Source organism: Chaetodon auriga, chromosome 7 (assembly GCF_051107435.1).
Source record: "Chaetodon auriga isolate fChaAug3 chromosome 7, fChaAug3.hap1, whole genome shotgun sequence".
NCBI classification, from domain to species: Eukaryota; Metazoa; Chordata; class Actinopteri; order Chaetodontiformes; family Chaetodontidae; genus Chaetodon; species Chaetodon auriga.
Window position 1 is genome coordinate 8930203 of NC_135080.1, and position 12494 is coordinate 8942696.

At 42.1% G+C, this 12494-nt stretch overlaps 2 protein-coding genes across 3 annotated transcripts; one reads left to right on the forward strand and one right to left on the reverse strand.

The window, feature by feature from the left end:
* Positions 1–2248: 2248 nt before the first annotated feature.
* Positions 2249–7357, forward strand: LOC143322869 (histone H4 transcription factor). The gene is made up of 10 exons (XM_076734277.1): positions 2249–2334; positions 2869–3070; positions 3554–3780; positions 3865–3976; positions 4072–4224; positions 4316–4390; positions 4982–5102; positions 5529–5667; positions 5784–5908; positions 6061–7357. The coding sequence occupies exons 2-10, from the start codon at positions 2920–2922 to the stop codon at positions 6491–6493; spliced, it is 1536 nt and encodes a 511-aa protein (XP_076590392.1). The 5' UTR covers positions 2249–2334; positions 2869–2919; the 3' UTR covers positions 6494–7357.
* Positions 7358–7671: 314 nt separating this feature from the next.
* LOC143323613 (uncharacterized) lies at positions 7672–12269 on the reverse strand. Of its 2 annotated transcripts, none has more exons than XM_076735551.1 (6): positions 12021–12269; positions 9744–9878; positions 9532–9624; positions 9362–9430; positions 8868–8952; positions 7672–8776 (listed from the first exon to the last, which is right to left on the reverse strand). In XM_076735551.1, exons 2-6 carry the CDS (start codon positions 9834–9836, stop codon positions 7929–7931), a joined length of 1188 nt encoding a protein of 395 aa, XP_076591666.1. In that variant the 5' UTR covers positions 9837–9878; positions 12021–12269; the 3' UTR covers positions 7672–7928. The 2 variants fall into 2 exon arrangements, with proteins under 2 accessions (XP_076591666.1, XP_076591665.1); XM_076735550.1 differs by having other exon boundaries at positions 9744–9881.
* Between the last annotated feature and the right edge of the window lie 225 nt (positions 12270–12494).

The following is a 12494-nucleotide window of genomic DNA, read 5'->3' on the forward strand; positions in this document are numbered from 1 at the left end:
TATTTCATTACTAATGAAGTTTTAAGAAGAAGCTGCCATGATTAAAGGAGGAGTTGAAGATGTGTAAGAATAATCTTTTATTAACTAATCCAGCTGTTTCTTACTTATAGATCTTCTTTATTACAGGTTTGATTAATTATACATTAACTGAATCTGTAATGCAACATGACGCTCAATGTGATGGTGTCTGAAAAATACTCGATGTATATCTGCTTAATTATTATTATTTTCTTTAAAAAAAAAGGGGGGGGGGGATAAGCTATATGGGAATCTGTTTCTAAGCAAATCTTGACTAAATCACAGTAATCGAGCACACTGAATTACTCTTTTTTAAGTTTAACCATCACTGGTTTGTTCTGTTATATTCTATGTGTCATCCGGGAAATCCTTTTCCAGGCCTGGATTCCTTTCTTACAGCGCCTCTAGAGGCCAAATTAAGCACGGTATGTAAGATTTCTTTCAAGAGGCAGCATGGTGTGTCCTGCAGATGTTTTAATCCTCAAAAATTAGCTAACATTTGGAGCCATTTAAAGGGCGTTTCTGTTTATATGAGATGTCATTAGTGCATCGCTCTCTCCATTTTCCCGACATTTCAGAGATTAACTGAGAGATGCACAATGGCCCCATTTTAAAACAAAAGATTTGTCTTAGATAAAACAAAGGTCAAATGGAAAAGGAAAACCTTATCTGATCATTTTTCAGTTCATTCACTTGCTCAGCTTTTGGATGCTGGTGGTCATTTTCCTGTGAATCAGTCATCCTGACATAAAAATGCATGAATAATTCAGTTGTTATGGGCCCTTATGTTTGCAGAGCAGCATGAAATATTGAATAACAGATCAGCGATGGCACAGGAGCTGCCTAAGCTCTGTCCCCTCTCTAACAGACTTGTCTGGCTGGTTACAAACCCACCAACATGCCCTATTATATTGTGTTGAAAGAGCAGAACTGAAATTTCACATACTTTGACACTGTATGAAATATACTGTATAATTTGGGCACCCATTTTTGTTATGTTGAAGGAGCAACTGTTTTTGACTGAAGGCCCCTGTCTGTTTATGTAAAAATGTCATCTAGCCATGAAATGAATATGCAGACTAACAGCATGATGGGAGCTCCCAGTTTGTGAGTCTGCATCAAACCAGTCTCTGACACACAAGTGTAACGACCTTAATGAAATTCAAGTTTGGATGAAATGTGCCCTGTAACATAAATGGCTATTCTTAACCACCTGCACTGTTGATATCAGTGAACAATAGGGAACAATTGGGTGACTTGCATACACCTTCAATGAAATATTGTATTTCTTGGACATGCCAGACATTGCTTCCTGTGGTGCTGATAGTCAGCAAATTATGACCTCTAGTGGTTAGGATCTATTGCATACGCACAAGTCATGTGAACCTGTGTAAAAATAAAACTGGCTGCAGCAAAGTCTGTGAAGTAGCTCAGATATCCTTCTCCTTAACCTCTAGTTCCTGGGCGTGTCCAAGGTGTCCCCAGGCTGGATGGGATATGTAGTTTCTGCTCTAGTTTGGCTCTAATCTCTGAATAATACAAGGCAAAGAAACTTTTGAATACAACCTGGCCAATGCAAGAGGGCAACATAGCATCCATGACCAGGCTCTCCGTGTCAGGATTATGAACTACACATGAAAAAACAACAGTCATGGTTGTATTGCAGGGTCACATTTAAACACAGGGATTCAGCTAAAGCACTGCAAAAATTTAGTAGTGGTGATTGATGGAATATATACTAAATAAAGTTAGACTGTTTTGGAGAAATGTCTGTATGTCAACTTGTGGTGCTTCTTTGTTCAACACTCAACAATGGAATGGGATGTTTTTATAACTTCCTGTCAGTGTTTAGACTTTTTAGAAATCTGTAGACCTATAAGGAGTTTAGTACTGTACTGGAAGATAAAATTATGCTTGAAGAGTGTGGCAGAAAGGACAATTTATTGTTGGGACAATTAATCAACTTCAATGTCACGGCACATATAAAGTACTGTGCAGCAATTATTAATAATAACAGTAACTTAATATTAGCTCATTCATTATAATCAGCAGGTTTGTGTGCAGAGTTTCTCTCTAAAACTGAATTAATTTTACTAAGACAACCTCTCATCTTACACTTGCTCCAGTTTTCAAGTTGTTGGACCACTCCCATCCACTAACAGGCGGCGTGCTCTACTCATCATCCGTTTTAAAAAAAACAGACGAAGAAGAATAACTTCCGCTTGGAGCCGCGCGCTGACCGGAAATAAACAAAAGCAGACAAGCTCAGAGGAGGGAAGAAACACTAGGCTACTGCTGCAAGTAACGTTAATACCCGTAAGAAGCGTTTACAAAACTTCGTCACAAGTGTCGGAAATTTTAGTGTGTGTGTGTACAAGTTGAACATCAAGCTGTTAAATAATATCTCAAACGGTCAAAAATGATCATTATCGTGAGCTGTTAAGAAGTCCGACACTTCAAACCCGTGACAGGTCCAGTGGCAGCTAGACTGTTAGCCAAAATACTAACTTTTCTATAAACACAGCATACTAAGATAGAAGTACTCTAGCTAACTGTTAGCTAGTTACTAGTTTCGTTAGCTAGGAAACGATTGCAAATATTTTCTAGTTAATGTAACCCTCAGCAAATATAACGTGTAGATTGTCTAATATAACGTTAGATTATCAGCTAATTTGAGCTAACGTCGGTTAAAACATTTCCTAAGTGAGTTAACCTATGTTTAAATTTGTAGCCACGCCTAGCCAGCGTTGTATGCTAACTAGTGAAGTTGCTTAGCTAAGGTGTAGGAGGCCACAGTTGTTTTTTTTTCTCTCCGTAATGACGTCTGCAGCTCTGTGTGTTTCTGTTTAGGAGGTCGGGGTTGTGTGTGTAGCAGCAGTAGAGCACACAGTCATCCCCATCATGATGACAACTAAAAGACTAGACAATTTCGAGGTGGTGTGTGAGTGGGCTTCGTGCAGCTTCAAGGGCCACACCATGGAGGAGCTGAGCGATCATATGTCTCTGCATTTAAAGGACTACCTGGGAGACAACGACGCCTTGGAGGAGCTGGGTGAGTGAGGACGGGTCACATGTAGGGCTGGGAGATACTGCCTGAAATCAATATGATAATCAATATGACAGGTCATTCATTCTAAACTTCATTTTGTCAGGACATTCCACTGAGATCAAGATCTGTTTTTGCACAAGAAACCTTGGCAATTCTAGAAGAAAGTATATCATTGTCAGTTGCACAGTGCTTTTCCTGTCCTCAAGGGAGAAACATTTTTATTATAATTTGATCTGAATAACACCTAAAGCTACCATTATCTTGCTTTGAGTACTGTGGTGCTTCTGCAAAGGACTGCTGTATCTGAAACATGCTTTGAAGTCTCAAGTAACTCAAGTGTGTGATTTTTATGTCCGTGTTTTCTCTCAAAGCAGCCACAGCTGAAATGGCATCATTGTTACTCTGGGTTAGATTTGGTAAATTTACATTTTGTCATACCTATCCTCTCTTAATGGCACTAATTACTGCTATCCTCTCTTTGTTTAGATGAGTATGCTTGTCTCTGGAATGGGTGTGAATTTCTATCCATGGGTAGCCCTGCAGAGCTGGAGGTCCATGCTTACTTCCACAACTACCACGGGAAGCTCAAGTTCATCGGGTCACAGCTGCTCAAGTCCCGTCCTGATCTGCCCAGCTGCAACCAGGGCTTGCACAGCAACAACCTGGTACCTGAAGGATCAGACGGATACGTTTGCCAATGGGAGCACTGTGATGTAGGTATTTTCAGTTCAAGCCACTCATTAGTCATCAAATGATAGCGCCATTATTATAGAACTGATATTTTTGTCTTCATCCAGAGTACATTTAACAACCCTGAGTGGTTCTACCGACATGTGGACAATCATGTTGAAAGTGCTGAGCCACAGTCTCTCCCACAGCAACAGCAGGCGCTCTTCTGCCACTGGACAGGTACGACTGAGCAAAGAAGAAGAAAGAAGTCCTTGTGTGGCCAAACTTCACCTGCTCTAGCATAATACTATGTATATTTCGTGTCTCTATCACAGGCTGCGATGCGTTCTTCAAGATCAGGTACCGATTGAGGGAACACATGCGGAGCCACACTCAGGAGAGACTTGTCGCCTGTCCTACCTGTGGCAGCATGTTCTCCAGCAACACAAAGTTGTTTGACCACCTGCACAGGCAGGCCGAGCCAGTAGGTGAGAAGGATGCTGTGGTTTGCATCATTTCTGCGCTGAATGTGTTGCATAAACACTGACTTCTGTATGCTCACACGTCTCATTTGAACAGAGTCGCTGGTGTGTGAGCACTGTGGCAAAGCTTTTTCCAGCGAGAGGCTTTTGAGGGATCACGTCCGTCAGCATGGTAATCACTTTCTACCACCCTAATCTCAAGTTGTTGCTTGATTGCACTGTACATGCTTACATTTTGGTTAGATCTAATTAAGAACAGTTCTGATTACTGTTTTTTGTTTAATGATGAGCTCTTTTCCAATCACTTACTATACTTTACCCAGATGTAACTGTAATGTTTTTTCACATTAAAATACTTGGAAATGGTGACATTTTCTTTATACATTTTTTTCTGTCTGACCAGATTGGTATTATGTCGGTTTGACAATGTTGACCTAATAATTTCTAATTTTTTGCTTGAAGAAAAGGTTTAGGCTGTAATGTAGTCCAGTCCATTTTGAGGCTCATTAAAATCACGTTATCATAGAGAGAGTAATATCCAAACTGATCTCCAAGATAAAATTGGGAGAGGTCATCATCATCCTCCTCTTCCTCCTCTTTAACTGTGGCGCTGGTCTTCTGCTGGACGGTAGTGCCGTTTGTGTAGCGAACTGAAGGAGTGGGAGCAAAATTACTTGTGCAACAAAGGAAAAAAAATTGAACTGCGGTTAAAATTGCGGTATTAAATTTAGTTATTTCTTGTTTTCTTTTATTTTCTTCCCAGTGAATCAGGTGAAGTGTCCCTTCTGTGACATGACCTGCACCACTTTGGCAGCTCTGAAGATCCACATCAGGTTCCGCCACTGTGATGAGCGGCCCTTCCCATGTGACTTCTGTGACAAGAGGTAGATCTTTGATAGCTGATAAGATCTCTGAGTGACAACAACTGGATCAGGGAATCAGGGAATGCTTAGATTCTGTACAACAACTCGAAATTGTCTTGTCGTAAATTTGGGATTAGTGATATCAAGTTTCAGCAATTTCAATTAAATATCTTTAAACTGATTTATCGTAAAGGTCATCGTTCATTACCTCTTTGTAGCATTTACAAAGTCTTTCACAGAAGGAAAAAATGGAAGAGATGGACAACACGTTGTAACCTGTAACACTAACGTTCATCAACATGCTGTTTGCTCCAGACTGTTATTTGGATTTTATTCTGATCCTTTTATGCACATTTTCATTCAACAGGCCCTCTAACATTTACTGCAACAGACAAACAGCTGTAAAACAAAATGTATCTTTGTATCTTTTTGTTGTTGTTTTTACAGATTTAAGAACCAGCGTGATCTACAGAAGCACACAGAGGTTCACAATGAGGGCACCGTGTATCACTGCACTGTGGAGGGTTGTGATTATTCCTGTCACACATTCCAAACCATGAGCCACCACTTCAAGAGAGTGCACGAGGTTCGTTAGCATCAAGTGCCGGCCGGCAGAAAGCACGCCACCTATTTAGATCATCCTTACACGCTGGTTATAATGATGCTTTGTTGTTCACGTCATTACTTGATATTTACCAACAGGTCGGGGGGATGTCTAAATATAAATGCCATATCTGTGATAAGGTCTTCTCCTGGTGCTACACTCTCACGCTTCACCTTCGCAAGAAGCATGAGCTGAAATGGCCCTCTGGACATTCCCGCTTTAGGTGCGTCACATCTGCTGATCACCACTGAAACGACCGCTTCTTAGAGCCACTCAGCTTATCAGCCCTCAGGGGTGCATCAAATATCATTCAAGGTACTTCAATATAAGTAAGGACAGAAATGAATATTTGATGTGTGGTTACTTTCTTCGCAGATACAGGAAGGATGTAGATGGTTTCCTCAAAGTAAACATGGTGCGCTTTGAGACTGTGGAAGTGACCAAGGAGATCATGAAGAACATGGCCAAGAAGCCGCAGAGCCTCCGGAAAAGTCAGAGAACCAGCAGCCGGAACAAGACCGCCGCGGTCCCACCGGAGAGTGGCCGAAGCTCCCCCGCAGGATCCTCCTCGCCCTCCTCCAGCTCCTCCTCGTCGTACTCCTCAGAGCTCTCTGGAGGTGAAGACGTTTCGTCGCAGCCCAGCCCCAGAGGCAGCGACTCTCCCGTCTACTGTGTCATGAGCACCATCCCTCACATTGAGGAGGAGCCTGGAGGATTAGCCCAGGAGGACTGTGATGGTAGTGGGACATCAGGAGCAGTTCAAGCGCTGACAGAGGTAGCACGGGGGCTGGGCATGGACGTGGTGTGAGTCCTCCAGGCTGCACTGCACCATGCATCCACCGCAGGCTCTGGTTTCTGCAACATGCATATGGAGCTGTGTGACGGAGACGTGACTGCCTGTTTTCTTTCCAGCCAAAGCTCTGTCATGGTTTCAGTGTTTTTATAGTGGTGCTACATTGAGAAGCTCATCTCTCTGCTGGAGACCACACTCTCATTACAGCAGCTCTAATACTTCGGCTTAGCTTTGTGACGTGTCTCGTTAATGACATCGCCTTTTGAGCATAATTTCAAGTTTCTGACGAAGCTCATGTGAGGAAGATAAAAGCACTACAAAACCAGTTCCACGTCATTTCCTCCGCTCCATTTTCTGTGACATTCCCACCATGATGCCCATGCAAGGATTTAAGAGGACGTTATTTTTATGGTAGCCTTGGAGTGTCACTTAATTTTATTGTTACAAATTTTAAATACATTTTTGATACAAAAGTAAACTTTTCTTGTTTGTTTTTTAGTCACGCTCATAGCGACTGTAGGGGAGGCCGTGCTGATTGGTGCAAAGATGGAAAGTAACTGAGTCAGTTTACTCAAGTACTGTGTTTAAGTACAATTTTGAGGTGTTTTTTTCCATTTCATGCAACTTTATACTTCTACTCCACTCCAGTTCAGAGGGAAATAGACTTTTTACTTGACTACATGTGTTTGAAACCTTGAGCTGCTACACTTTGCAGATTCAGATTATTGATAGAAAATATCAACAAATGAATTATGATGTATATTTATGGATAAAAATAAGACTTAATTGATCCTTGGTGGAATCACAAGCTACCTGGTAGCATATATTGTAGAAATAAGCTGAACTTTTACCAGCTGCAACATTAAAGAGATGTTACATACGTTGGTTTGTGACCTGCAAAACTTACGTTACTCTGTGTTTAGTGCTAATTGGCAAATGCTAGCTTGCTAAAGTGCTGAATGAAGATGGCAAATATGGTGAACCCACCAAACATCAGCATGTTAGCATGCTGACATTAGCATTTAGCTCAAAGTCAATGCTCGAAGCCACCAGCATGGCTGTCGAGTTTTAACTCAGCTGCATTCGATTTTAGCTTTGCAGCTTCACAAACATTTTTAAACATTTTTTTCCTCCTAACAAGCATTTATCACATCTCACCATTAAAAAAGAGCAAGCACACGAATCTTAGTGTATTTAATCAAACAACCAATTTAATGAGGGAGTCATTACAGCACAAGTGTGACTGCACAGGTGCCAAAATCCATTAAGGAAGTCAGCACTAGTGTTCTAGTTAAAGCTGTTCTAGTGCAAAGAGTGTCTTTCATACTTGAGACCTTAATCAAAAGCTTCCCACGTTCACCGGCTTTCAAGTAGGGCAGAGTGAAGCTCCACTGAATTTCTGCACAGACCAGAGCGACCAGTGAACTTCAGACATAATGTAAATGAGTTGTTATGGGAAAAGCTGCTCTCCTTTTCTGTCGCACAGACCCTGGAGCCCCAGGTAGGGCGTTGCCATAAAGCCAGGATAAAGAAGTTGATGCCTGCAGCATTGGAGATGACAGTTTTCATGACGTGAGTGTAGAAACTCCCTCCCTCTGAGGTAAACCGTCTCCTGCTGCCTCAAAGCAAGAGGGAGGTAAAGAGGTGGTGCAAAGAAGCCATGAAAGGCCTCTTTCTGCCTCTGTGCTACGAGAGGTACCCTGATGGCTTTGCAGGTGTTCACTGAATAGTCTTTTAGAGCAGTTCGTCTCCTGTGGAGATCCAGTGTCTTGTGAACGTCCCTCATTTGCTCCCATGAAGCAGCTTGGTAGGGATACATTTCAACTCCTGTATAAGAGACAAGTCCCGCAGGAGCTCTGCTGACATTACATCTGCTGCTGTCAGGATACGAGGCAGACAGATCACTGATGTGTTGCACTGGTGCGGTGTGTAAGTGAGGATGTGTATGAGATGGATCAAACTGGTTGTCTTCAATTCCCTGCTTCATCCGCTTCACCTCCATGAAGCCGTCGCACTCGAGCGGCCTCTTCCTGTCGAGTGAGCCGCTGCGTCTGCTGCCAGGCTCAGGAGTCACAGCCGGATCCCAAGATTTGTCTCTCAGAGGTGAGTCCTTTGCTCTGTCGGCCTGCTGGCCCCTGTGTTTCTCCTCAGCGAGCCTCTCTTTCCAGTGCAGGTTTGAGGGCTGTTCCAGTTTCTCCCAGTCCAGCTTCTCCCTCTCACGGCTGTGGCAAGGTGAGGATGTGTGAAGGTCAGAGGGATAACTTCTGTTGAATTCTTGTACATTTTCAGCTGTTTTCCCTGAGTGTTCACATGAAGAAGAAGATCAGCTTTGATAATATGACACAGACCAAGCTGTTGCTGTTTCTGACACTGCTGTCGGTGAACTCACCCAGATTTGAGGTCTGGTCTGACTCTGTGTGCTGCACTGAGTCAGGCGGACTGGTGGAAGGATGCGCAGGCTTCTTCTGCATTTTCTGTGAAATTATGCATCAAATACAGTTTGTAAAGCACAAATGACTTTTGAAATCAGATACAGAGATATAAAACTCACAGTGAAAAATCCGTTCTAGCTAAAACATGCAGTTTATTTTTTTAGATTTATGAGCTCCAAAAATGTCTAATGATATTTTTCCTGTAGGTGTAGCGCCTTAAAACTGAGTTTGTAAATGTCCGTCAACTGAAAAACTTTGTACAGATGTGTCTGACTGGAAACCTTTTGTAGCTATAAACTCATGAAAAATACAATCATAATTAAAATACATTTGTCACATTATGGCTTCATTTAAATAAATAACTATGAATCCAAATGAATTTAATTTCACACAAAAAAGGCTAAAATGCACAAGTTTCTGTGACTAAGATTTTGATGCATTTAGTTATTACCTTGAGTTGTTCCTGATAATAAATCTTCCATGCAATACAGACGTGCAGTGCCCCCCATCTTCCTCGTTTCTTGAAAATAAACAAAAAAACAGAGGAAAGAGTAGTTTCAGTTCCAGCTTTTCAGTCGCAGCACTGACATGTTAGTTCTGCTTGCTGCATGTTGGACTCACTGTTGACCTGAAGGACTTCTGTGCGTCTCTGTGAAAGACAGTGACTGGAACAAAAGAGGGCCTGGTTGTTCCTCTGGGAAGGTGCATGTTGAGCTGCAGCAGGAGGTAAAAGACAGTGACTTTAAATGTGCAGGAATGAGGTTAAGATAGTTCTGAATAAAATCACCACCAAGCAAATGTTAACAGTGCATCATAATGACACGTCAGCTGACCTTACTGTCCAGAGGTCCCATTGGAGCAGGTAGGATGGTCGAGGGTTGGTGCAGGATGGGAGTGAGGGCATGCCGGTGGGTGTGCTGATGCATGTGAAGATGTTGATGAACCAGGCAGGGAACATATGAAATGTGCTGCTGAGATATGAGAGAGTGCTTTTAGTTACTGAGCAGGTTGGATGGTACAGTCTAGAGCAGGGGTGTTCAAGGTCTGACACTGTGGACTCCGGAGGTATATGATAACACCACAGAGACACTTTTTGTACACCTGTATATTAGCAGCTCCTGTTTGCAGTGTGCCCATTGGTGTGAAGGCAACTGTCACTGGATCAGTTTAATACTGAGAAAAATGTAAAAATGTGGTGATTTTCAGGCAAGTTCTGGAGTCAAAAGGAGCGTTTTTTTGTTTTGTTTTGTCCTTTTTTATGATTTCTAAGTGGATTTATGGACTATGGACTATAAAGTTTGTGCCAAATCCTTGAACCTCAACCTTTGCTCTAGAGGAAAGACAACAAATGTGCTGCTTCAGACTGTATGTTGTAGGACATGTTTAGCTGGGAGCGTAGTTGGTCCAACCAGCCTGTGTGGTGTGTTTTGGAGCTTGAGGAACTGGATTGAATGAGTTTGCTCCTGGCATGAATGAGGCAGGTTGGAGGCCCACTGGAATCCAGACACACTGGTCTGAAATAATGTGTGGAGCAGTTCAGGATCACCCTCACAACCAAGACACAAACAGCAGAATCAGCCAACATTCGCAGTAAAATAGATAGTAAAACACATACTTCTTTTCAGGCAATTTGCCTTGCAGATCACATGTAAGTGACAGTATCTTGTTTGATTGCATTACAGGCAGTAATCCAATTGATGCATTCAGTGTGCCAATCCATTTAATTAATTTGGGATCCATCCGTTCCAAGGACACATGATTAGTAATGCTGTTAGTGAATGGGCAGCACTCTGATAGGCAGTGCATCAGTTTAGACTCGACGAGGCTACCGCTGTGACTTACTGTGCTGTGAATTAATGTTTGAAACACAGATAGGAAACAGGAACCTGACATACATAAAAACAGCTTTGTCTGCAAGAAATGAAAATATTTATTGATGCTTCTGACGTGCACAAATCCAAAAAAATGAGCTATTATTAGTCGGCACCTACTTAGATTATTGTTCCATTTTCCAGTAAAATTCTCCACATTCAGCGTCTCAGCTGTGAGGATTTGTTTCATATCACTGTAAATTCTCAAAGATGATGTTCATCAGAAGGCTCTGTGTCTGTGTTTTTGATCACTGACAGTAAATAATATTCATAAACCTTCCGTAATTGCGTTTGAATGAAAGAAAAGTGGATTCCTCTCTGTGGCGCACCCAGTGTTTCCACGAAGGATCTCTTTCCCGTCTCTGAGAAGCGCCTCCACCCTGCTGCTTGTGTCAGCGCCCCTTTAACCTCTCTAGGCCACGGCAATCCGATAGACTGATCCCTCCTTTCTCATAAAGACAAGATTAGCTGGAGGCTCCACATCCCATGTTCTCTAAATTTCGTCCGTGTCAGCGTCTCATAGAAATCTCTTAATCTCGTGAAGGAGCTGGTTGTTAGGAGCACAAACGGTGAATGAGGCATCACTCGCTGTGTCACCTGAGGACACGAGCAGCGAATCGGAATACTTCCTGAGATGCACTGATGACTTTTTTTTATTCTCAGCGCCCCTCAGGTGTCAGATGTTAACAGATTTGAGCTCATATTTAACACCTGCAATTAGTAACACACACAAAAATGACCAAACGATGAATTTTGTGCCTCAGCGATTAGAAACTTAAGCAACAATTCTGATAAAAGTTTGTCATTTTTAAGCAGAACTTGTAAAAATTCACTGGTTCCAGGCTCTCAAATGCAAACATTTTCTGATTTTCTTCATCATTGACAGATTGATTTTTCTCTATATTCTTACGTGTTATAGACCATCAACTTGGTAGGTGATTTAGTAGATGAAGGATTCATTGATAATGAAAATAATTGATATTTGCAAGCCTAAAACAGTTGCAGCACTAATGTAAATAGTCCTGAAATGATGAACTCCTGCATGTTGAACATAATATCAGGGAAGAAAAAGGATTTATCAGGTGTCCGACTCGCTCAAAAGACAACACAAATCTTAATTTTGCTGTTTGTTCATTTGAATTGACACTTTTTACAAACATGCAGTTGGCATCCATCTCACCATCTGTATTTCACTATTCTTCTAAAATCAAATGCATACATGCTGTAAACGTTTCTCACCTGTGCGATGAAGCGAAGTCGGCGTAAAATCTCGACTTCCTGATGTTTGAGGGTTGTTATCCAGTGAAAACGTCCAGCTCCTCCAGCCTCTTTTCATCAAAAACCTCTAATACGTCCTTTCCTTCAGTTAAATATCATCCACATTGACTGAACGGATCCACTGAGCTCACAGGCGAATGAATCCCCTCCACGGACCCCGAACAGTGACTTCAGGGTCCACCTGTTGCTGTGAGCCACTGTCAGCTGTCTGCTGGCTCGGGCCAATTAGTCAGTGTTACTTACCAACACCAGGAAAGACCATTAACTACTCCTAATGGCTTAAACTAATCCCATCAGACCCCTAAACCCTTCTGATTCAGTTTAGAGAAAGACAGCTTATGTAGCAGCAGGAGGGGTTTTCAAATAGAGATGCAAGACAATAAGACCGCCAAGTCCATTTCTAATGTGATATAATGCAGTGTGGATGGAACCAAA